Source organism: Zingiber officinale, chromosome 6B, assembly GCF_018446385.1.
Source record: "Zingiber officinale cultivar Zhangliang chromosome 6B, Zo_v1.1, whole genome shotgun sequence".
Taxonomy (NCBI): Eukaryota; Viridiplantae; Streptophyta; class Magnoliopsida; order Zingiberales; family Zingiberaceae; genus Zingiber; species Zingiber officinale.
In genome coordinates, this window is record NC_055996.1 from 25,998,439 (window position 1) to 26,022,405 (window position 23,967).

The following is a 23,967-nucleotide window of genomic DNA, read 5'->3' on the forward strand; positions in this document are numbered from 1 at the left end:
TACCTCAGCCAGCCTTGCATTTATACTACAGCTGGTTCCTCTGAGTAGGGCAGTGGCTGGCATCATGGTCTGGATAGACGGCAGGGGAACAAGGAAGACTTCTGATTTCTTTAGGGGAGTGAGTCTAAGGAATCCATGGGTGAGCCGCGTATGGAAGAACTACCTCAGCCAGCCATGCATTTATAATATGGATGTTGATACACAGGATGCTCCCCGTCAGAGACAGGTAGTGTGGATATTGATACACAAGATGCTCCCCGTCAGAGACAAGCTGAATTACTTGGAAATGGACGATAGGAGATGCATATTTTGTGGACAGGTAGAAGGGACACAAAAACATGTGAACTTTGGAAGAGAATCAATTTTGAGATGTTCACTTATCGGAGGATACACAAAAACATAAGAACTTTGGAAGAAAATCAATTTTGAGATGTTCGTGTATCAGAGGATACTGAGGGCCTTTAGACAACAATAAGGGAGACCAACAACCTGACAAAGGTCCAACATATTATCATGTCTTCTATGATTCACTATGTATGAATGGTAAGTAACCGGAGTAAGTTTAAGGGTGTTAATTTTGACGTAGAACTGGTATTTAGAAAAATAGAAGTGCAAGTATACATATCCTTAAATATCTACTCAGATATGATACTTAAGCAGCTATTCTAGGACAGCATTGTACATTTTGCTTACCATATATATATTTACCTTCATAAAAAAATTAATTATAATGTAATAAAAAATTCCACAAAGGAACCATATAAACATGAACCTCTATAGATTAATCCATGCTACATGCGCACATATTTAACAACCAATTCCCTTGCAACATAGCTATCAACGAAATTAGCAGGAAATAAATAGTTTATGATCCAGATGATATTATAACCTATGGACTAACAGATATTTGAGTTCACTGGTTGATTAAATCACTGAAAAATTGATGACTCAGCATTCAGATCTTCACTACTACTTTACATCAGTATCCTGTGTGAATAAGACCCTTCGAGATAAGGAGATTCAACCTTTAGAAAAGATAGGTAGGGGCGGTTAGGCCTATTCCTCTTTATCACACTTTATGAACTCAATGGGCAATCTTCTCTCATGCAAGAGCAGAGGGCTTCCACATAAACCTGGAGCTTTGAGATACAGTGGGGGCGGCTACTAACAAAGCTTCACGGCGCTTCTCAGCACACTGAATATACTCCTCAATAGGTGGAAGTTTTAGTGTTCCTTCATCATTTTTTGGTGCTTGCCCTCTTATCACCTGCGGCAAGCATATGCTACTTCCATTGATTGAAATATAGAAAACTAAGTGCCATGATAGAAATGATACCTTTGATGCCCAATGCCGTTCTGCTTGTTGACAGACATCCCTGATATCTCTTCCAGACATGCTACCCATCACATGAAAAAAAAAGAGTAAATCATAGGTGCAAATATTCACATGACCAGCAGCTACAAGCAATCTAGACGTGGGAAGGTCCTAATTTATCAAGGTAAAAATAATATAAATAATAAAAACAAAAAAAGAAACGTTAAGTTATTATCTCATGCAGGCTATGTTGTTATCATCAGGGGATTTGGTTTCTATCTATGTAATTCCTTTGTCAGGATTTGACAATTTGATCAAACAAACCTTTTGAATAAGTACAGCCTTGTTACAAAAAGTCGTTGACCAGCTTGATCATAAAGAAGTGTGGAAATTGGATATAAAATAATAACTGCAGGGAATTTGAATAAACATACTATTTACGTTGTAGCATGGCAACTTGTTAGTAGATGGAAGCACCGATCTTTATTTAAGCATGTGAAGAAAAATGATATTTGCAATTGAGTCAATATCAGAAGTAACATAAATTATCCTTTGTGATGTAATCCATCTTCATTAAATCAACTGCAACTTGTTGGGCATATAAAAATTCAAGTTTAGACCTTGCCTTCAATGAGAAACCCAAAAAATCAATAAGTAGTTACACCCTAAGTACACAGCTAATTAGGATCTTTATGAGACTCGAGCTGAAGATCAAAAAACCTCCCAATGTTGGCATCGATTGATCAGCCCAGAATAGATGGTTAATCAAGTGGGAGCTACCAGGAAAAAGACAGAACAAAGGTGAGGTGCCTTGTGCTTTTGTTATTTGGTAATCTGGGTATCAGTTTAGAAGGCATTAACAAAATCCTCAGCGCCCTAGCATGTTTCACTTCTATAGCAAGAACATTTGGTGCATGACCAAGATAAGTAAATGGGACAGGTTTAGATATAAATTTTGAATCCCTGCAATCAGAATTAGGCAAGCACCCTTGCTCTTTGCATTCCAATTGCTTGTTTTAGCACATTCCTTTACCTTTCCCTACTGTTTAGGAATATGACAGTTTTTCATCTTATAATAATCTAGTATCTTTTTCCTATCACACTTTTCCATCTGGTGCTGAAATCTTCCTCTATTGACTCCCTCTTGTGCAATCTAGTTTTCATCAATGTTGCCCCCACGGACATAGCTGAGGTGGTAAGTGGATGGAGGTTTGCCACTTGAGGTCGAGGGGAATCTCAGGGCTAGCGGGGCATAAATCCCTGCAACCCGTGTAACCCCCATATCCACTTGCCTCCTCAATCATCGTGATTTATCTCCTCCGTGTTGGTCCTAGGACGAGCTAGCGGAGGCGCTGGGTCGAGCGCTTCACCTTTTTGCCACTAGTTTCATCAATGTTAAATTTGAGTGGGTGATCAGCTGTTTAAAATCTTAAACTGTTTGAAACGAGTCCAAAGTACACTAAACTTTGATCAGTGCTTCCTATGCTTGATGAGATAGGACTATAACCCAAGTCTGAGACAGGGATTGACTCAACCAAAAAATATATTGCTTGAATTACACAAGACTTCCAGCTCTAGTATCATACTAAATCTGACTGGATACCACTTAACACAAGCTATTATTAAATAGGTCAATCTGTGCTTTGATATCCTTAACAATTATTATAAATACGGATGCCATAGCAACCATAATTCTAACTATTCCCAGATATTGAGAATGTCAGGATTGTATCATCTATGGATTTCCATGGCATAAAGGCCTCACTAATTAATGCAATTTGTAGACTAAAAATTCCCTTATAATATCAACATGGAACTATCTAATTATTAAAGCTTCTAACTTGATGAGAGATTGAGAAAGGTAGGTTGTTGTGCCAGACATCCTTGTCCTGTTTTTTCTTGGAAGTACCTTTGCCTTTTCATGATTTTCCACTTGACTAAAATAGTGTAGTCCTTTGACCAAATGCACATAGAAGGCGAAAAAAAATACTAAGATACCCTTCTGTAGCGGAAGCTAGCAGTAGTAATTCGGTCTTCAACAGGTGCTTTGCATATTGAGCAGCTATCTCGACACGAGTTTGTAAATCCGGTAGGGAAAACATAATGGTAGAATCAAAGCGGCTGGAAGAAAGAAAATTAAGAGTTGAAACCCAGCATGCAGTTTATAAGTATCTGAATAGCATGTTTAGACAATTATAAAAGTATGAGAGATGGCCAGATTGCAAATCCTTGCACCTTATAAGAGCAGGATCCAGATCTTGTCTTCTATTTGTTGCAGCTATAATAACCACTTGTGTTTCCTGTTCAAAACCATCAATCTGGAAACAACCAACAAATGGGTCAACTGACTGGTTGACAAAGATATAGGGATAAAAAAATACTGTCTACGTGACCACATAATGTCTGGTGATAAGGCATGAGTTTCCCAATAAAAGGTTAGGGAGGGACCAATTTAGCAGCCTACCCTACAAGAAAAAGGAACAAGACTGCTAAACGAACAACTTCACGATTACACTTACACCGTCTATTTGTTCTGTAGGTACGATTTAATTGCATAGAAAAATAATGAAACACTACATACTGATATTATATACATTCTAAAGTAACCATAGGCAAAAACAAATGAGAAAAGCCACAAAGATTTGTCAGGATTTCTTCAAACTTTTTCACACAAACAATCTGGTGGAACATCACCATCCTGACCTCAGAATAAACACAAGGAAGATGAAAAAAAAATCATGTGGTAATACATAATGCTCCGTTATAATGCAAGACAAAGTTACAGATATTTTTATTTTGTAAAAAGTACAGGCATTAAGTCCTGTTACTAGTAGATGACAAATGTAGCATAAACAATGTATGAAATTAACAAAGCATCACCATGAAGAGGAAAAGAAAAACATGTCTCACAATCCTTTTAGCTTGTCTAACTCATATGAACTATGAAACAATCAAGCAACAAAATACAACAAAACCCTACTACACGGCATCATGCTCATTAGTGCTGATTGTTTTAGGGATCAAAATTTCTAATTATTTTTTCTTATGGGTTACACCATTCCTAGCTCAGTTCAACAAGTTGTCAAAACATTATTCGCCAGTGGTTTAAACCTTAGTTTAGATGCGGTATGATGCTGATAAGGAGATAGAGAAATCACATTTATTTCAGACAGGCATCTGTTTAGTTGAAACTTCACCCAACAAAAGATTTTTGCTTGCCAGTTTAGACATTTATGTGCTGGCTGTCACACACTGAAAAGATTATGAAGACAACTAGGAGTTCAGCCTGAACAAGGCTAAGCAGAAGATATCATAGTTATATATTTGCTACATCTAAAAACAGTATTCTTGATTATCAAAGGATAGCAAGGAAAAGAAGAAAGTACAAAGAAACCCATGCAAGTGCAACAAAAAATATTAAAAAGTAAAGATAATAATAGAGAAATCAACATCTAAAACAATAAATACACTAACCTGGCGCAATAGTACTGACAAAATCCTGCGGGTAGCTTCATGAATATCACTTTCTCGTGAAGTAGCAAAAGAATCCACCTGTATGAAATATGAGCATATGATGATAAGAAAATAGCTAACTTGTGAAAATTTCATAAAAAAGATATTTATTAGTTGAATAATTCACTGACAAATGAGCTCATAGCTATAGAACAGCTGTATCAATAGTAATTAAGCCAATGTTGATTCTTAACAAATCATCTGCTTCAAAATATTGAATAAGCCATTTGTGAACTATATTCATCTGTTGCAATAATTGGACTTTCATTCACCCTTTCATACAAATGTCAAACAGTGACACCCTGTAAAATTTTAGCATGCATGTGGAAAGAAAATTGAAGAGAAGAGGTTCTCCGGTCTGCCTCTGCATCACACCTCAGCCTGGTTTTAAATATGCCTCAAATCTACAACAAAGTTTACTTTCTTTTGCAAGTTCATATGTTGGTAATCATATATTTTGTGTCAAGATTATCAACTATCATAATTAAAAGAAGTAGGTGCCAGTTTAACATGTGTAACTTATAGTCTTATACAATGTGCAAAGTACCTCATCAAGAAATATTATTGCTCCATTTTGAAGTTCATTAGCAAGAGAAAATACATTCCCCAACAGGCGCTCACTTTCACCATAATATTTTGACATGATAACTTCTAGAGGAACATATAGCAAGGGAACTCCCTGCAAGAGAAATAGTTGAAGTAAATAAAGTATGTGAAGCATAACTATATTTAGCGCATAAAAATTTGGCCTAAAATAAAGAAATCTTCTTTCAATGAAATGTATAACAGTACTACAGTAGTAGCTCTATACTTTCCCTCAGTATAGAAATTGTTTCCACAACTTAGTTGCTACATGGTAGCTTGTGGAGCTAAACTACCAAGAAATTCTTCCCATCAACCTGCATTATCTTGACTAACTCAAACTTATCAACATATGTCTTCTTCACAAGAACCACTATAAAAAAGTGTATTAATGACAATTTTTTGTTACTTAATATCATCACTAAATACGCAGTTAATATAAGAAATAGCAGCCAGGAATTATAAGATTAGAGCTACTGGATGGGATCCCACTGGTTATACTTTATCAAGAAAAGAATCAAACAGCAGCAGCAGCAGTGTATATGAACATAATTGCCTTCTTGTGCAAGGAAAGAAGTACTCTATCTGATTCCCTTCTCTTAACGGTAGAGCTACTTTCATAACCAAATAGGTCCTCGGGTAGGGTATGAGTCCATTCCAATATAAGCAGGCTCTGCTCCTTTTTTTATTTTTGATAAATAAAATTATCACCAAAAAATTTTTTAGTGACAACTATTTAATATTAATTGCGGTTAAATCCTCATCTTTTTGTAGTGAAATAATTGGATTCATAGGCTTTAAGTAATGCCAAAGAGGTAAAGTTTTGAGCATTTCACAAGATTACTAGTATAGACTATAGATTAGAATGTCATTACTCTATATGATCTAGTAAACATCAAGAAAATATGACTACGTTATATTGTTAGAAGTACTAGATTTGATTAACATGATTATTGGTCAAGTGGATTAGCTTCTACAATATTTATAGCTTTTGGGTTTTGTCATGATACAACTTGGTAGTATCTTTTTACAAAATTCTATGTGATATTAGAGTCCCTTTTTAGGGTTATAGTTTTCCCATTAGGGGAAAGGATGGGAGCCTCCTCTCATCTCTTGATCCACACTCTCTGTCTTGCTTGTGCATGAATCATTGAAGCTCTCTCACTTGCAGATGGAAGCTCTGCATGTGATGCATACATGGAGCCACACCAACACTAGGCTGCTCCTACACTAACAAGTTACACAATGGTTAGTTGTAATTATCTATTGATTGTCGACTCATGGTGATGGAACTAGTGGAGGCAAAGAAGGAGCATCTTGTCAAGGGCATGATGGAGGTCGAATCCTCTTCTTGAGACCACCATGAGATCCACTCAACAAGCGTCATCTCTGTGTCAGCATGAGCAAACTTCATGCAGACCCACTTCCTTGTTAGACATAGCAACACTTCTATGTGTCACCGGATAATGCACTGCATGCATAAACAATGTGCTAGCAAGGTGCCATCACCACCTGTGCAAGCCATTGCACTATTTGATTGTGCAAATATTATGTGATTCTCAATGTGCAAACCTAAAATTCATCACATGAACCTCTTTTGCATTCCGGCAACACCTCTTCAAGAGTTGCTTCACATACTTGTTCGTGTTTGAGCTACTTGCACAGGTTTATACCAGTTGAAGCAGCTCAGTCAAGTGACCCATGTCATATGAATTCAAATGTCCCATGACATTGAACCATCCGAGAGCAAACAACCTTCCTAAAACTTGAAAGCAACTCAAAACAAGAAAATGAGAGAAGCCTTTACTCTCTACACTCATTGTGACTATGAGGCCTTCATGTTGACACAAGCACCACCATAATTAGTCTCTACTTGTGCTCCAACAACCTGCAAAATCTAACATCATACAGACATGAGCACCACCACAAATAGCCTCTACTTGACCCAACTACCTGCGTGCTATCAACTTATTTCATATCCTTACTCATCAAATACTATAGGGATCTTTGTGTGTTTTGTAAACTCCGTAAGTTTTGTTTCACTTTCCTATGAGCATCATATTTCCATTCATTATTTTCACATTTAGATTATGTTTTTTCTTTATGAGAATTTGTTTAGTTAGTTTATGTAACAAGCTAAACAAAGATAGTGTCTATGCTCTAATTTAAGGAGAGTGTTAGAGTATCTATACTCATGTAATGATTTAATTTCATTGTGAACCAACACAATACCCTCTTTTCCCAATATCTGAAGATAACAATTTCAAATAGAGGACTATTGTAACACCCCAATTTAGTACCATATGATGAATTATGGACTAACATAGGAGCTTTACAAGGTTAAATGAATTAGCTAGTAATAGCTTAGGTTAAACATTTTAGGCTTGTGGTTGGGCCTAATAAGCTAATGGTCAATTTTACCATCTAAGTGGGTCATGACAATAGGTTGAGCAGGACTAATCATGGTGATGTATTGAAAAGGGTTGCCTGCATAATGATGTAGCAAGCATCGGACCTCACATGCCATCATTGTGAAGGATTCTAGATTAGGAGTTAATAGTTTGAGTCTTGACATGGACATCAAGCTTCAATTGGATGAGATTTTAAGACCTCAATTTAGTTCACATGGTGAGTTGTGGGTTAACAGAAGGGCTTTATAATATTTAGATGATTTAGCTGCTATTAGCTAGGGCTTACGCATTTTATGGTCTGTTTGGGAGGAGGTGAGGGAAGGGGAAGGAAGGGGAAATAAGGGGAAGGGGAATTTTGAACCTCGTTTGGGAAGGAGTGAGAAAGGGGAAGGAAAGGTAAGGAATGATAAGCTTTAACCTTCGTTACTCATGGAAAGAGCGATTTTCTTACACCCCGAATTGGGGTGTAAGGAAGGGGAAGGGAAATCAAAAAAAAATTTATTCCAATTTTATCCCTTTTCTTAATAGTTTAAGAAATGTTCCAATTTCTAATTTTGCTATGTCGCCGGAGTTCAATTTCCTCGCATTCTTCACATCTCGCTTGCTGCCAGATTATTAGAGGAGGAGATCCGACACGTCTTCTAACTGAATTGAAGGGAGAAATCATTTTTGTCGTCAAAATTTAAGAGGACATTTATTATTTTTAAATTTTTTCATCAAAATTTAATAAGTTTTTAAAGTATAGAAATTCTCGTTGTTATCTTTCAAATTTTTTTGTTTAAGGTTTCTAAAATTATTATTTTCATTATTTTTCATTTAATTACTTGATTATCGGTAATTTATTATTTTGTTATGAATAGTATAAAAAAATAATTTTTATTAAAAAAAATAACTAATTTAAATGATAATATAAAAAATTAATTTTATTATTAAAAATATCTAATTTATATTTATAAAATAAATATTAATATTATGAAAATTTTATAATTGAAAAAGTTTGGGTATTTTTGTAACTTTATCTATTTAACCTTCATTCCCCTTCCTTTCCTCTCAAACAAAGTAACACATATTACGTTAATGAACCTTTCCTCCCTCCCAAACAAGGAGAAGTTAAATACTTTACTTCCCCTCACTCCCTCCCTTCCCCTTCCGTTAATGAACCTTCCCTCACTCCATCCGAACAGAGGGTTAGGGTGGTGGTTGGGCTTGACAAGTTAATGGGTCATGACAACAGCAAACATTAACACCTTCAACTAATGATTCTGTCATGAAAGATGCAAAGGCAAGCTTGACATTTATTCAGAAATTATACAAATAAGTAAGCCAAAAAGACCTGACTATTAGACGGAAAAGAGTAAAAATAAGGAAAACTCAAAATATAGTATTTAAAAGAGAATTTATAAAGTCTATCTACATTAAGAACAAAAATAGAAGACATACAGCTTGTTTAGCAATTACTCGAGCAGAAGACGTTTTCCCAGTTCCTGATTTCCATAACACCAGTTTGATTTAAGTAATAAAAAATTAGAACTCAACAAAAGTAAATTAAAACATTTAATTTTTTGAGTGTGCATGAATGTATTCATGCTAGATCTTTATAAGATTTTGTATTTGAAAACATTGTGAGTTCTCCTATAGACAAGTTACATAAAGCAGTGTAAGTCAAGTTGGAGAATGATTTCCATAACAACATAATACTAACAAAAGAGAAAATGGAAACTTTTAAAATTCTCACCATGAAATGAGAATCCTCGCTTAAACATATAAAAAAATTATAAAACCTATTAGAAAGAATACTGTTCATTTGCATCACATGCTATTGACATACACGCATAAAGAAAGAAACCAAAAAAATGTATATAGTAGAAGACAAAACCTATAAGTAAACACTATATCACAGAGCAACTTTTCTCCAACAACTAGTATCAATCATAGAGGAAAATAAATGCATATGGAACCACAGATTACAAGTCAAAATAAACACCAATAGGAACACACTAACAGGAACGTCAGTGTCTAAAACAAATATTCAGTAGAATGTTCAGAAAAACGGTGTGCAAAATTTAAAAGGTTCATGCAAAATCATCCATTTAAAATAGATCTTATCTAAGCATCGAGCAAATAGGTTCACACCAAACTAAAAAAAAAAAGTAAAATGATGAAAATACATGATTGATCATGGAATTATGCTCAAGATTGGAAACCAGCAATCATCTAATCTTGTATCTTCATGGCATTTGATCATGACCTTCCATTTGACAAGTTGATAGATATTAAGTCAAATTTTATTTTAATTTTAATGTGGGTATTCAAAGTACAGAAAGAAAAGACATTTCTAGATTTTGGAATTTGAAATTTTGTTAATAATGTAGCCGCTCATCTTGAGTAATCTACCAACTCTAATGTTGGTGCAGGTGCAAACACCATGACAGATGAAACAAAAAATATTAAGAAAATAGACGAAGTTGCAATTGAATGGTGTAACTTTAATCTGATTTATGAAATTTAATTTCTTTTGCATACTAATATTTTTTTCCAGAAATACAATTCCATAAGGGCATTAAGACTCAATGTTTTCTATTGTTTGCCCACATGCACTGTCACTGATATGATCCCATTCAAATTGTGCTTTTTATTGGAGAAACACACTCCTTTAAGTTCAGAATTTTGGAATTGAAATAGCAGGATAATTGTTCTGATTTCTATATCTAACAGAACAGCATTACTCAACAAATTGTTCAAACAGAGCCTAATCAGAACTATAATACTAGACTTATTCCAACATAAGAATGAATATGTATACACAAGTTGAGAACAGACCTGGAGGCCCTTCAAAAAGCACAGCTCGTGGTCGATTAGATTCAAATTTACAACGAGTTCCACGAGCAATATCGTCATATACTTCAGGGCGTTGCAATGCCAGCAGTATAGAATCCTCTATTTCACTGCAAGATCCAATCAGAATTGGGTTGATAAATGTTAAATGCATTTAAAAAAGTACTTTGTCTGATAAATAAAAAGCATCATCCGACTAAGTTTTACTATGAGCTCAGACAACAGATACTATCAATTAGCTTCAACACATTGCTTCCAATAAAAGGAACGAAGATAAATACCAACTGAGGTATTTAGGAAGGTTTATAATTTTTGTACCCATAATATTTTTTATATCAACACAGGATGGTACCATCTTTGATGCAGGAACACATCCTAAGTAGTTATATTGATGCATCCAAAGGAAGCAGTTCTCAATCATGTAGCGGATTGGAAAGTGGGACTACTTTGGACAAAAAATTGAGAGATTTAAGAGAGTTAAAAAGAGTTTAAGGTCTTTAGACTCTACAGATAATGAGACAGACTTCTGAGAGCTTGTGAGGGGGATGAACTGAGTGAGATAGCTCACATGCATACAAATAGTTCAACATAGGGCATATACGAGGAAGTGCACAGTGTGTATATATTGGATGCAATGCCTGATCCTGTCAGCTACATTACACCAAACTAGATGTACCGCTTTGAGCTGAGTGTTTCCGATGTGTCAGAATATGCTAATCCCGCTATAAATCCCTGAAAAGGATCAATGGATTTCAACTGAAAGCGGTGTTTGATCCTAGGTAATTGGTGCACTAATGGTCTGTTTGCACCTGGTGAGAACTGATGCTCTGTATTACAGTAGATCACTTTAGATGTGTATATGAAAGGTGAAAAAAAAAAATCCATAAGTCATAGCTTAGATAGATAAACCATTAAATGAACTGAGCAACACAGCGTCCTACACTGCTACTATATTACACAAAAATGAAAACAGATCAACATCACAATTCATATGGTTGAAAAGGAAATTTTTTTGGGACTTTATTATTAAATTGGGCTCATCTATATAGAGGAAGCAGGTTTGGAACATCATATCAAGCTGTGTTTGTTATCACTATATTAATCTGTCTCTCTATTTGAACTCCAAGAAAGGTAATGTCACTATTAATATTCAAAACAATTCAATCATTTTGGTAACTAATATTTTCTTTGATCTTCCTCCACCCCTCAATACCTTCCCCTATAATAATTCAACTCCTCTAACTATAGAATCTATTTAGTGCCTTTGAATATGTCCAATCATCTGAAACCTATGTGTCATTTCATCATCTATTAGAGCCACACCTAATTCCTTTTGTATGTTAGTACATTTTATTTTATCCTTCAAAGTAACTCCACACATCCATCTTTCAGATATCAACATCACTTTTTGTTGAAATCCAAAATATCTAAAATCAATAGTGTTCAATGTTAGGAACAATATAGACTTGTAAAACATGAACTAATCTAATATAGAACCTAACAATTAGGACTCCCTTCCTAATGGTAGTAGGCATAGTATCATCGGAAAAGAATTCTAAACTCGTTTCTAAAAGAATTAGAACATGAAAAAATAAAAGTTCAATTGACATCATAGATGAACTAGTATGTGTATCTCAAGACATACCGTTTTTGCTCCTCATATCCTGCAATATTGTCCCATGATATCGAGCCATCACCAGAGACACCTGAAGTTTCATCATGTCCATATACTCGTACTCCCATGGCCTCTAAAGCAGAGAATTTTTCAGTGTGTTTGCTGTAATTATAGCCTCTCTTGGAATCCTTTTGGTCCCTTGATGATTTTTTGGGATCACCTTTCTCACCAGCTAACTTTAATGCACCAACGACAGTATCAAGCTCAGAAGCACTGAAACTACCTTGCTTAATGAACTCAATCTCCTAATAACAAATAGTTAAAACAGAAACTTCAGAAACAGAATACAACTTAAAGAGGTGTACAAGCACATAAACTAAGTCTAGGATCACAAGTAACTGACACAATGCTCAGCATCCAATCGGGAGCCAAAAATCAGGATGCAGAGATCATTGTCATTCTTTTCTCCGGTAACTTCTTTCATTGCTGAAGGACTAAGGGTTATTTGCCATGCAGCTGCACTGGTATAATATAAGTATAAAAAAAAAAGGAGAAGAAATGTGATTTTACAAATATCAAAAAAAAAATGCACAAGTTTTTGTTTAACCTCTGGCTATATCACGCATCAAATAATCACAAAAAGAGCATGAGTATTAGAAAGTCCAGTAATGCTGGGTTTTGATCAATTCAGATACAAAAACCAATATACTTCTGGGAATGATGTTATATAAATTGTAACAATAACAACAGCCAACAAATTGAGTCCCAACTATTTGGAGTAGACTGAACAGATAGTAACATAACATTGAACTCTCATAGGTTATGTCTCTATTAATATCCAAACTTTTAGGTTACTTTGAACTGTATTGTGTTGAGTTTTCTTTGATTTCTTTCTACTAAATTAATCAACTTATCTGAAGACTATTGGAAACTTTCTTGAACAATAAATTCAAGATATCTAAAAATCTTACTTGTATGAATTTTTTTATCCATCCAACTTAACTATCCTCTAACTTCTTCATTTCCAAGCACTTAAGATATAGTATATATGTTGAGTTTTGTTTCTAATTAATTTAAAATATACATTTCTAAAATTTCTCTACACAGTTAAACCTTTAGGTTTATTTTATCTAGAATATCATCAATTAGGAATATGCCAAAAATAACATAACTAAGAAATTTTGTTTTGAATATGATTAGTACATTCATTTTAATACTTCTGGTATTTGCTCTCTTTAAATACCCCTCCTCACCCATGTCAAGCACTTGGCACAACCTCAATAAACTATGGTGAATTCAACACCTACATCTATTGATCTCCCAGTTGATAATGTTGGATATATGGTGCCTTTGGTTTGCAAGAATAACAATTTTGAATTTTAGTTGATTTTTTGGTGATTGTCATATTTTTTTAGGTGTCAAAAGTTTGATATATTTGAATTTGGTTACATTTGAATGTGTATCTTCTAGTTAGATACTCTCCAAAAAGAGAGTTTTAGGTAATTGGATTAAAACTTCTAGTTTAATAAGATTTTATATTCTTAAGTTGTAAGGAACTTATTTATAAAATTGTTTGAATCTTTTAGGTAAGTGAGTATTCTGTTTGCTTAATCTTATTTTCCAATTTTAATTGGGTCAAAGACTTTAAAAAGACCTGAACTCTCCCTCTAGTACCCATCTTTTCAATTAGAAAAATTCTCTGCTGGATGAAATTTATTGTGCAAGTGTAGCGCTTTGTCTCCTTGCAGCCTGGTGTTGCATCACTGATGGATTTTGAACTAACATGACTATAGTTGTCATATTCACCTAGTAAAAAATTAAATCAGAAGGAACAAGCAACCTAGGCATATTAAAGGAAAAATAAACTTTGCTTTAGGATAGATCATGTGGTTGGATACTTGGATTGCTAAAAAAGTTAAATGATTGAGGCAAAGCATCCTATCTATGAGAATGCAATGAATACAAATATCTCCATCAGTGATTTTGAGCTACACCACATTTACATTATATTCAAGAATAAAAGAAAATATGATTGCAGTTGGACTGAGTGGATCTAACTTCTAAGATTTAGGAAATTTGGATACTATTCATCAAACCTATCCCAAGCACGTAATAACATTTCTGCACCACCACCATTGGTCTCAGGTGAGAAACCAAGGTTCTTGACAATATCCACAATCAGGTGTGACCACTCACATGAAGGGGGAACTTGGAACTTGAGAGTGACCTGGGAATTAGGTACACAGATAATAAGTTGTAACCACAATGGTGTGGCAAAAATGAACACAATTTACATGTTGATTCATTGTTGAGAAATGCTAAAGAATCTTCTTAAGAATTGCACAAACCACAAGCTATTAAAGTGACCAAATCAACCTAAACAATGTATGATTTTGTTGGGAAACCAAACAGCATAAAAAATAGCCTCTTTTAAGCATCTATTCATGATGAATGCAAATTTCAAGAAAAAAGAACTAATCAAGCTCCACCATACAAAAGCATGCCACAAATAGGCACAAATACACAGCTATTGGTGGCAAATATATGACAAGTACATTACATACAGCATATACATTATTTTTGAAGAAAGTGGACAACATATACTGTGTGCTAATATGATACTAAAGTTGTATTACAACCAAATAAAGCAAACTAGAGATTTTTGTTAATTGTTAGGCTCTGCAGAAAATGTTTTCCGAAGGAGCAAGCAATTAATTTTGAGGCACGTTCTATGCTAAGGGATATACACAAGTATATTGAATTGATGATGGCACATTTTCCTCACAGCAAAGGCCGAATATTTTTGTATACTTCAAATAATCAATTTTAATAGCCGTTTAGACATCAGGATGGTCTTATATGATGATCTATTAAAGCTAGTCTGAAGTCTGGATAAAAAGTGTGTAGTGTAGGGGCACCAAAATGGATAGATTAATCGATTGCTCAATCAATACTAATGCCAAAAATTGATGCTTCCACAAGTATCAAGTAAATAGTCCAGTGGAACTTGAGCAGTCCACATAACCTCAAAACCTAAAGGGTATTAGGAATTCCTAATTTCTTCACATAACCCCTTCTCAACTCCAATTCCCAATTACGTCACATAGCCCTTTCTGAAGTTTTAAATGAATCTTCATCAGCAAAGTCTGCCCAAAAATAATAATAACAAATAAATATATATATATATATTAAAATACAAGTTACCAAATGAACATTATGTTGTCCAACAAATAGCCTCCAAAGTTGAAATTAGAAGCAGTTACAAGTTAACTACTCTCGTCTTAGGACTGCGTTGATGGAAGGCCAGATAATGTAAGGGGCAATTCGTAATTCATAAGAATCATAATGATAAACAAAATAAATTACTCAAAGCTCAAACAAACAACGGACAAACACATCAGGCTAACAAGCAGGGAAGAAACTCAATATTGAAAATAACTATTTGAGAAGAAAAAACATAAAACCTTTTGGCCCTTTACAGAAAGGTAGTAATGAGGGTACGACCCATTCTCCATCTTTTTTGTTCGCAGTAACTCCTCCAATCGTTGCCTTTCTTGACTGGCCATTTTCTTTACTTCGTCGGAGTTAGTAGCGGAATGCGTCGCGGCGGGGCGATATTGATCCTCCTATCTCCGAATCAAAAGCATAGATGAACAACTCGAAACCGAGAAGCCAATAAACAGCCGACAAAAAAAAAGGAACAAACCTCGTTGGCATCAGCAAAAGATGTCCGTATCGTTCCGGCACCGAAGGCACCCATCAACAAGATGGCCGGAAGAAGCGAAGAGTGGTCAAATGACCATCTGGATCCCGATTCAAATCGCATACCTGAAATAGTCTGGTAAAGCAGACCTGCATGAAATCGAAGTAGACAAGTAGAAATTTAATAAACCAGAAGAAGCCCACAGGAACTAGAATTACGGAAAGGTTCTTACTCGAGGGCTCAACAGGAGAGGAGCGAAGGAAACGGCAGGCCGGAGGAGAGACCGAGTTCGGTGGCTTGGCGACCCGAGAAATTTTCGTCGTCGCCTTCGAGATGACCGCGGCGGCGGCGACGGCTCTCACTGCCCGCCGCATTGCTGACTGTTCGCGAGAGATCACTTGCAAGTTGGAACAAGCACCGAACGAGCGACCCCTCGTCCAAGAAAGGAGAAGGCGGCGATAGACGTCGCCACGCGATAGACGTCGCCAGAATTTCATTCTCCCCGTGTCTTTCACGAAAATGCCCAATAGTTTGTACATCAACATTTTACCCCCTGTAGTTTCGATCAAATGTCAAAAATGCCAAAATGTTTAGTTCGTATAATAAAATTACATAAATATAGTTATTGTTAGAGAAATTGAATAAGTATTCTTATAATAAGGATATTATAAGGAAAAAAAAATGATAATCCTAGTTAGCACTATCTTTGGAGTGATCGGTCCGGTTATATGGAAGTTTCTCATCGACAACTAGGGTAAATCGGGAAGCGCACCGATGGCCAGTCCAGAAGCTCAGGATCCTTTGATTACGTTCTTTATTTGGAGGAAAAATGTTGTAGCTGGAGTTTGAATCGTATGTACCTGAATATCCAAATTGTATATAACGAATATACAAAGAATAAATTTTATAAGAATAATTTTTTTAATTGATCTTAATCGTCCAAATTCACCTTATCTCTTAGGTTATTTAGACATTTAGATCATCCACTTACTCAACTCATTTAATGTATGTACATCGAATATTAATCTAAGTAATACAATAAAAATTTATTTGTTGGAAGATTTTAAAAAATAAACTAGTTTAATATTTTATTATATTACCTTCAATTATACAATCAACTATACATAATAATTAATATTATTATTATAATTATTATTATTTAAATTCTACTATATTTTTACGTTTTTCTTTATTTTTTTTATTTTGTTTGCTTTTTTTTTTTTTTTTTTTAAAGTTTTTTTATTTTTTTTAATTTTTTTACTTTTTTGTTTTTTTTAAAAAAAAAATTATGTTTTTATTTTTTTAACATTTTTATTATTTTTACTTTTTAAAAAAAAATTACTTTTTTACATTTTTATATTTTAAAAAAAAATTTATGTTTTTTTCTCATTTTTTTATGTTTTTATTTTTTTTAAAGTTTTTTTACAATTTTTATTTTATTATTAGTTTTTATGGTTTTTTATTATTTTACATTTTTTATTTTATTTTTTATATTTTTCATTTTTTTCTTTATGTTTTTCTTTTTTGTCACATTTTTCTCTTATTCGAGGGTATTTTGGGTAGAAAAAATTTATTAACCCCGAAATCAAGAAAAACGGGTGCGTTTGATACGTGCGTTTTTCATTTTCATTTTCTTAAAAACATGCATTTTCTAAAAAATGGTGTTTGGTTTGCATTTTTCGTGCTTGTTTTCTAAAACAAAAAAAGATAGCATTTTCTAGAAAAACAGAAAATGATTAAAAGTCATTTTCTATTTTCTAGAAAATGTGCGTTTTTCAGAAAATGAAAATAAAAAACGCGCATATCAAACGCACCCTTAGTTTTCCGATTCCTGGTTGCATGCCCCCTTTTGCCGACATGTCGGATATGAAACATTACTCAAGAATCATCGATTACCTAAATCAAACAGAGTTTTTTTTGTTGATAACCTTGGATGGATAACCAAGGTTATCAAGAATAACCCTCAACCAAACGCACCGTAAGGGTGTGTTTGGTTTAAATTATCATATATAATTTTGGTTATATGATTATTAGATAATCACATAATCAAGATTATAGGGAATAAAATATAAGCAAATGTTATTTTGTTCAACTTAGGTAATGCAACAAAAACTTATTATTTTTCTGTGTATATATATATATATTATTTTTTATATATTTTTAAAAAAATCTATTTTTTTATTTTTAAACTTTTTTTACGTTTTTTATTTTTTATATTTTTTTACGTTTTTCTTATTTTTATTTTTTACATTTTTTCTTATTTTTTATGTTTTTCTATTTTTTTTTAATATTTTAATATTTTTTACGTTTTTTATTATTATTTTTTCATTTTTTTTAATTTTTTTATGTTTTTTCTATTTTTTAGTTTTGTTTTTACGTTTTTCTCTTATCGGAGAGTATTTTTAGTAAAAAAAAATTCATTAACCCAGAATCAAGAAAAATCTCAGTTTTCTGAGGTTTTCCGAGTCCGGGTTACATGTCCCTTTTGCTGACGTGTCAGGCATGGAACATCACTCGAGAATCATCAATTACCTAAATCAAACAAAGTTTTTGTTGATAACCTTAAATGGATAATTCCAACCAAACGCACCCTAAAGGAGAATGACATAGTCAATCAGACATGCTGATTTTTAAAATTTTCATTCCGCATATCTAATTTTTATACCCTTCATTTTTTTTACTACTCTCATAAGTGTTACTTCTTTAAATATTTACTCGTTGATTTAAAATTTTCTCAATTCACGTTATCAAATTCAAATTCAAATTCAAGGGCATAGATGCATTAAGAAGACTTTGTTGTCTGCATTGATTTTTGTACTCATGGAACTATATCTTATATTTGAATTCGATATCACAAATTAAGAGTAGTACATTTTTAAAATTATAGAGACTTGATAAAATTTGTCACAATCTCATTATAAGACCTAGGATATCGAAACTCTTCTAATTTAAAAAATATTAAATTTTTAAATGGTGTAGGTCAATCACACAATTTTATTTGAAAAGTGACTCATGAATCTAGAGAAATTTGTATCATTTCATATATATATAGAGAGAGAGAGAGAAAATTTTAAAATTTGCAAAAACTTAATAAAATTGGTACAAACTTATTATAAAATCTGGGATAATAATATTCACTAATTAATACTATCAATATGTTTCAAAGATCCTTCATTTGAAAAATATCAAAATTATAAATTTTTGAATAGTATAAGCCAATTAATGAATTTTGTCTGAAACTTATTAATGAATTTAGAGAACTTTGAAATATTTCAAATCAAAATTCATGTATTTATGAAAATCTTATTAATATATTTATGTTTTCAAATTTGAATCCGATAATATCGATTGAGAATAATGAATTTTTAAATGGACAAAGCAGAAAATAAGAGAGGGAAATTTTTTAGAACAGTCAAAGGAGAAGGATATTAAAAAAGTTAAGTAAGTTAAATGGAAAATCCAGAAATCTGCATGCATAAGGAGTAAAATGACAAAGGGGAATGGATATACAGGGGCGAATCTTCTGAACCCAAAATTCCTGGCCCATCCCTGGATCACATATCCCATATAAAACTCTCCCTCACGTGCAAAGCACGTGCACACGTCAATGCACAAAGAAGCCCCAAAAGCCCTAGTCTCTCGAACTCTCCTCCCTCCAGCGTCACCTCCCTCCAGCTACCTCCACCGTCTTGTTGCCTCCCTCCGACGTTGTCGCCCTCTAGCGTCGTCTCCCTCCTGCTACCTCCCTCCAACATTACCAACCTCCAGCGCCCGCGGCGAACTCCCTCCCACAACCTCCCTCCAGCAGCTCCCCTCTCGCGACTGCGCTCAGGCCCACCATTGTGACCTGCAGGCCGTCTGCGACGACCTCCAGCGGCCCCTCCCGCAACCTCCAGTGACCTCCCTCCCGCTGCCTCCAGCAACCTCCCTCCAGCGACCTCCATCCGCCTCCCTCCCGTGGCCTCCAGCGACTTTCCTCACCTCCAGCCGCCTCCCTCCTTAGATTAGGTAATGGTGGTTGAAAACTTCTCATATCAGTTAGTTACAAACCTGAATTTTGTTTGCTTCGAACATTATTTAGTAGCACAACAATAATTCTATTTTACCTAAATTGTCTATATTTAAATTTTGATTTTGTATATACAATTTGAGTATTGTTACTTGAAATTTGATATAAAATTATTATTTTTAGATGTTTCTTTTGTCGTTGTTTATAGAGAAGTTGGTCATATAGAAATTTTACATAAAATTGTTGTTTTTAGATGCTTCTTTTGTCACTGTTTTTATAGACTTAAATTCATTGTGTTTTTTTTCTTGCTAGATCAAAGTAATTACCATGGAGGGTGAATCTACGAGTTGTCGTCATTTGAATTTTGAAGAAAATAAAGCTAGTCAGGAAGGTGACTTTGATGTTATTGATGAAGGTAATAAGATTCATATTGGCTTGTTTGATTTTATAGGCTTAATATATCAAATTTTACTTTTCATATATTTTCTTTGTTTGTTTGATTTTATAAGATTAAACATTGAAACAGATTTGGATATACCATAAATGGGGTTGGAATTTGATACAAAAGAAAATGCATATCAATTTTATTTGGCATATGCTAAAAAAGTTAGATTTGGCATAAGGAGAGATAAAATCCACAATGATAAATCAGGTAAATTACTTGATAGAGTTTTTTATTGTTATGCTCAAGGCAAAAGATGAAAAGACAAACGAGATCTTTATGTCAAAGTAAGTCGTGATAAAACTAGGTTTGGTTGTAAGGCTAAAATGAAGATTAGTAATAGGAAAAAAACAAGTTTACTGTGGTGTAATTTGTTAAAGAGCATAATCATTATCTCTCAAGTCCAAACAAAACTCACCTCTATAGAAGTCATAGAAATATATCTTTTTCTACAACGAAACATATTGAGATTGCAAGTGATGTGAGAATCCCCCCGAAAGCATCTCATGATCTTATGGTGAGACAAGTAGGTGGGAGGGAGAATTTAGGATTTATTTATGAGGATTACAAAAACTACTTGCGATCCAAAAGAACAATAAATATGAGAGTTGGGGATATAGGGGGTGTATTGGAGTATTTACAAAAAATGCAGTTTGATGATCCTAATTTTTTTTTTATGCTATTCAAGTTGATGAAGATGATTTGATTACTAATATTTTTTGGTCTGATGCTAAGATGAGAGCTGATTATGCTAATTTTGGAGATGTTGTTTGCTTTAACACAACTTACAGAAAAAATAATGAAGGTCGACCAATTGTCTTGTTTGTGAGTGTTAATCATCATAAATAATCGATACTTTTTGGTGCTGCTTTATTATATGATGAAACTAGTTTGACTTTTGAGTGGTTGTTTAATACATTAACTAAAGCTATGAGTGAGAAAAAACCAACTACTATTCTTACGGATCAAGATGCAGCAATGACAAAGGTATTAACTTCTAGATGGCCTGAAACACATCATCATTTGTGCATTTGGCACATTTATCAAAATGTCGTCATACATTTGAGTGGAGTTTTTTCTCAATTTAGATACTTTGCTAAAGATTTTGCCTCGTGTGTATATGATTTTGATGAAGAGAAAGATTTTATTTCAGCATGGAACATGATGTTGGCCAAGTATACACTTGAAGACAATGATTGATTAAGGCGCATGTACAACATAAAGGCAAAATGAGCTTTAGTATATGGACGACAAATGTTTTGTGCAGGTATGACTACAACCCAAAGAAGTGAGAGCATGAATAGAATTGCGAAAAAATATGTCACTTATAAACACAAGTTTTTAGACTTCTTCAATCACTTCCAAAGACTCCTTGATGATCATTGATATGAGGAATTAAAAGTTGATTTCAGATCAAGTACAACTGTTTCATATTTAATGTTTCCAATTGAGGTTTTTGTTGGTGCAATTTCCAGTAGGTCAAGGTTGACCTAGTTGACCAAGCGTAAACCTTGGTCATGGTTTCGATGTTTGACAATACAGAAAGACATGTAGACATGGACAATGCAGGTGCAGTTGTCCATGCGGAGAGATACTGATCAGGGTCTGATCAGGTTGGATGAAGAAGAGTCAAGTAGGTCAAGGTTGACCAGATACTTGACTGGGAAGTCTTAACTGGGATGTTAGGCAGTTAGGAAAGTCCTGGTGAGTGAAACCAGGCAGTTCAGAAAGTCCTGGTGAGTGAAGCCAAGTAGTTCGGAAAGTCCTGGTGAGTGAAGCCAGGCAGTCGGGAAATCCTGGTGAGTGAAGCCAGGTGAAAATCCTAGTGAGTGAAGCTAGGTGAAAGTGAAAGTCCTGGTGAGTGAAGCCAGGCAACGGAAAAGTCCAAGCAGGGAGCTTGGCACGGGAAAAGCCCAAGTATAGAGACTTGGCACGGGGAAAAGTCCAAGTATGGAGACTTGGCACGGAAAAGTCCAAGCAGGGAGCTTGGCACGGGAAAAGTCCAAGCAGGGAGCTTGGCACGGGAAAAGTCCAAGTATGGAAGCTTGGCATGCGAAGTCGGAGAGGGCTCGGTAGCTCGTTCTCCGGACTAGGTCAGAGAGGGCTCGGTAGCTCGTTCTCTGGACCGGATGAAGTCGGAGAAGGCTCGGTAGCTCATTCTCCGGACGAGGTAGGGCTTAGGGCTGGGAGCTCTAAACCTGGATCGGTCTGGTAACCGATCCAGTGATACGCTGGGTTATCTGATCGGTCTGGTGACCGATCAGTAACCAAACAGAAGCATTCTGTTGCTTATCTGATCGGTCAGCAGACCGATCAGTGATCGATCAGTAGCATACAGTGAAATTCCTGATCGGTTTGCAGACCGATCAGGAGACGATCAGAAGGAGATCACCTTCGGGAGGGAAAAGGGCCTGATCGGTCATGGGACCGATCAGGGAAGGACCTGATCGGTCCATGACCGATCAGGGAAGGGCCTGATTGGTCTTGTGACCGATCAGGATGAAGCCTGATCGGTCCACATCCTAGCTGTTGCGTAGCAACGGCTAGTTTCTTCTGTGTCTTCTTCGCAGATTATAAAAGGGATTGAGGAGCTACTGTTCTTAACTCTTCTTCCTCTTCTTTCTACTGAGATGCTGGTGTGCTCTTGAGCTTTGCTGAGTTCCGAAGCTTCGTGTGAGCTTCTTCGACTGGGTTCCTGCTGTTGTAGGCGTCTCGTGAAGTTGCTGCTTCAACCAGTCGACAAGAAGGCAAGCTAGGGTTATTACATTTGTGTATTGTACTTAGTTTCTTGCTGTATTCTTGTACTCCTGTTCATCTTGCTGTTGCAAGACATTGTGGCGAGGTTTCTCCACCCAGAAGGAGTGATTATTAGCCGGGTTTCCGGGGACTCATCCACCGACGGATTGATAGGCTTCATCCACCTTACGGACACGCCGAGGAGTAGGAGTTTCATCTCCGAACCTCGTTACGTCGACGCGTATTGAGGTTTGATTTCTTATCTTTGTTTCGTTGTTTTTATTTCCGCTGCGCTAACCTTGATTTGTAGAATGAAACGAACGAGATTTGGGGTCGGCTATTCACACCCCCCCTCTCTAGCCGCGACCATCGATCCTAACAGTTTTAAAACATGTTAGTGAATTTATACTCCTGAGGTATACAAGTATTTTCAACAAGAGTGGTGCTTATTGTTGGTGCGGTTAACACTAATGATCTAACTCAAATTTTGATGAATGACAAAGTAGGTTAAGTTAGGTTCATTGTGATCTAACACTTTGACCAAGTGTGAAGGAGAAGCCCAGACAGGTTGAAGGGCTGACCGGACGTCTGGCACGAAGTCCAGACGGGTCGAAGGGCTGACCAGCCGTCTGGCAGGTAAGTTAAGGTAAGTCACTGGAGGGGAGTGACTGTGATGACGTGTTTCTAGGAAGGAAACTTAGGCGTCGATCCAACTTAGAACCATTTCGGAACTCTAAGTTGAGATCTTAATTAGATTCCGATCTCGGTGAGATATAATCTAATTAATACTCTGTTTGTTTATTATA

General features: G+C 35.1%; 1 protein-coding gene across 1 annotated transcript; it reads right to left on the reverse strand.

Moving 5' to 3' along the window:
• Positions 1-743: 743 nt before the first annotated feature.
• On the reverse strand, positions 744-16,474 carry LOC121992273 (lon protease homolog 2, peroxisomal-like). Its single transcript, XM_042546529.1, has 14 exons — positions 16,207-16,474; positions 15,978-16,123; positions 15,736-15,897; positions 14,368-14,498; positions 12,675-12,792; positions 12,302-12,576; positions 10,642-10,766; positions 9,262-9,305; positions 5,376-5,507; positions 4,790-4,867; positions 3,551-3,633; positions 3,314-3,436; positions 1,337-1,397; positions 744-1,267 (listed from the first exon to the last, which is right to left on the reverse strand). The coding sequence occupies exons 1-14, from the start codon at positions 16,469-16,471 to the stop codon at positions 1,103-1,105; spliced, it is 1,908 nt and encodes a 635-aa protein (XP_042402463.1). The 5' UTR covers positions 16,472-16,474; the 3' UTR covers positions 744-1,102.
• Positions 16,475-23,967: the final 7,493 nt, after the last annotated feature.

Excerpts from the sequence above, each read along its gene's own strand:
- LOC121992273 (XM_042546529.1), bottom strand. The coding sequence starts at position 16,471 with ATGAAATTCTGGCGACGTCTATCGCGTGGCGACGTCTATCGCCGCCTT. Across the intron at positions 10,767-12,301 it reads GGATATGAGGAGCAAAAACG|TGAAATAGAGGATTCTATAC; the intron begins GTATGTCTTGAG and ends TGGATCTTGCAG. Across the intron at positions 5,508-9,261 it reads GAGTAATTGCTAAACAAGCT|GGAGTTCCCTTGCTATATGT; the intron begins GTATGTCTTCTA and ends TTTCTCTTGCAG.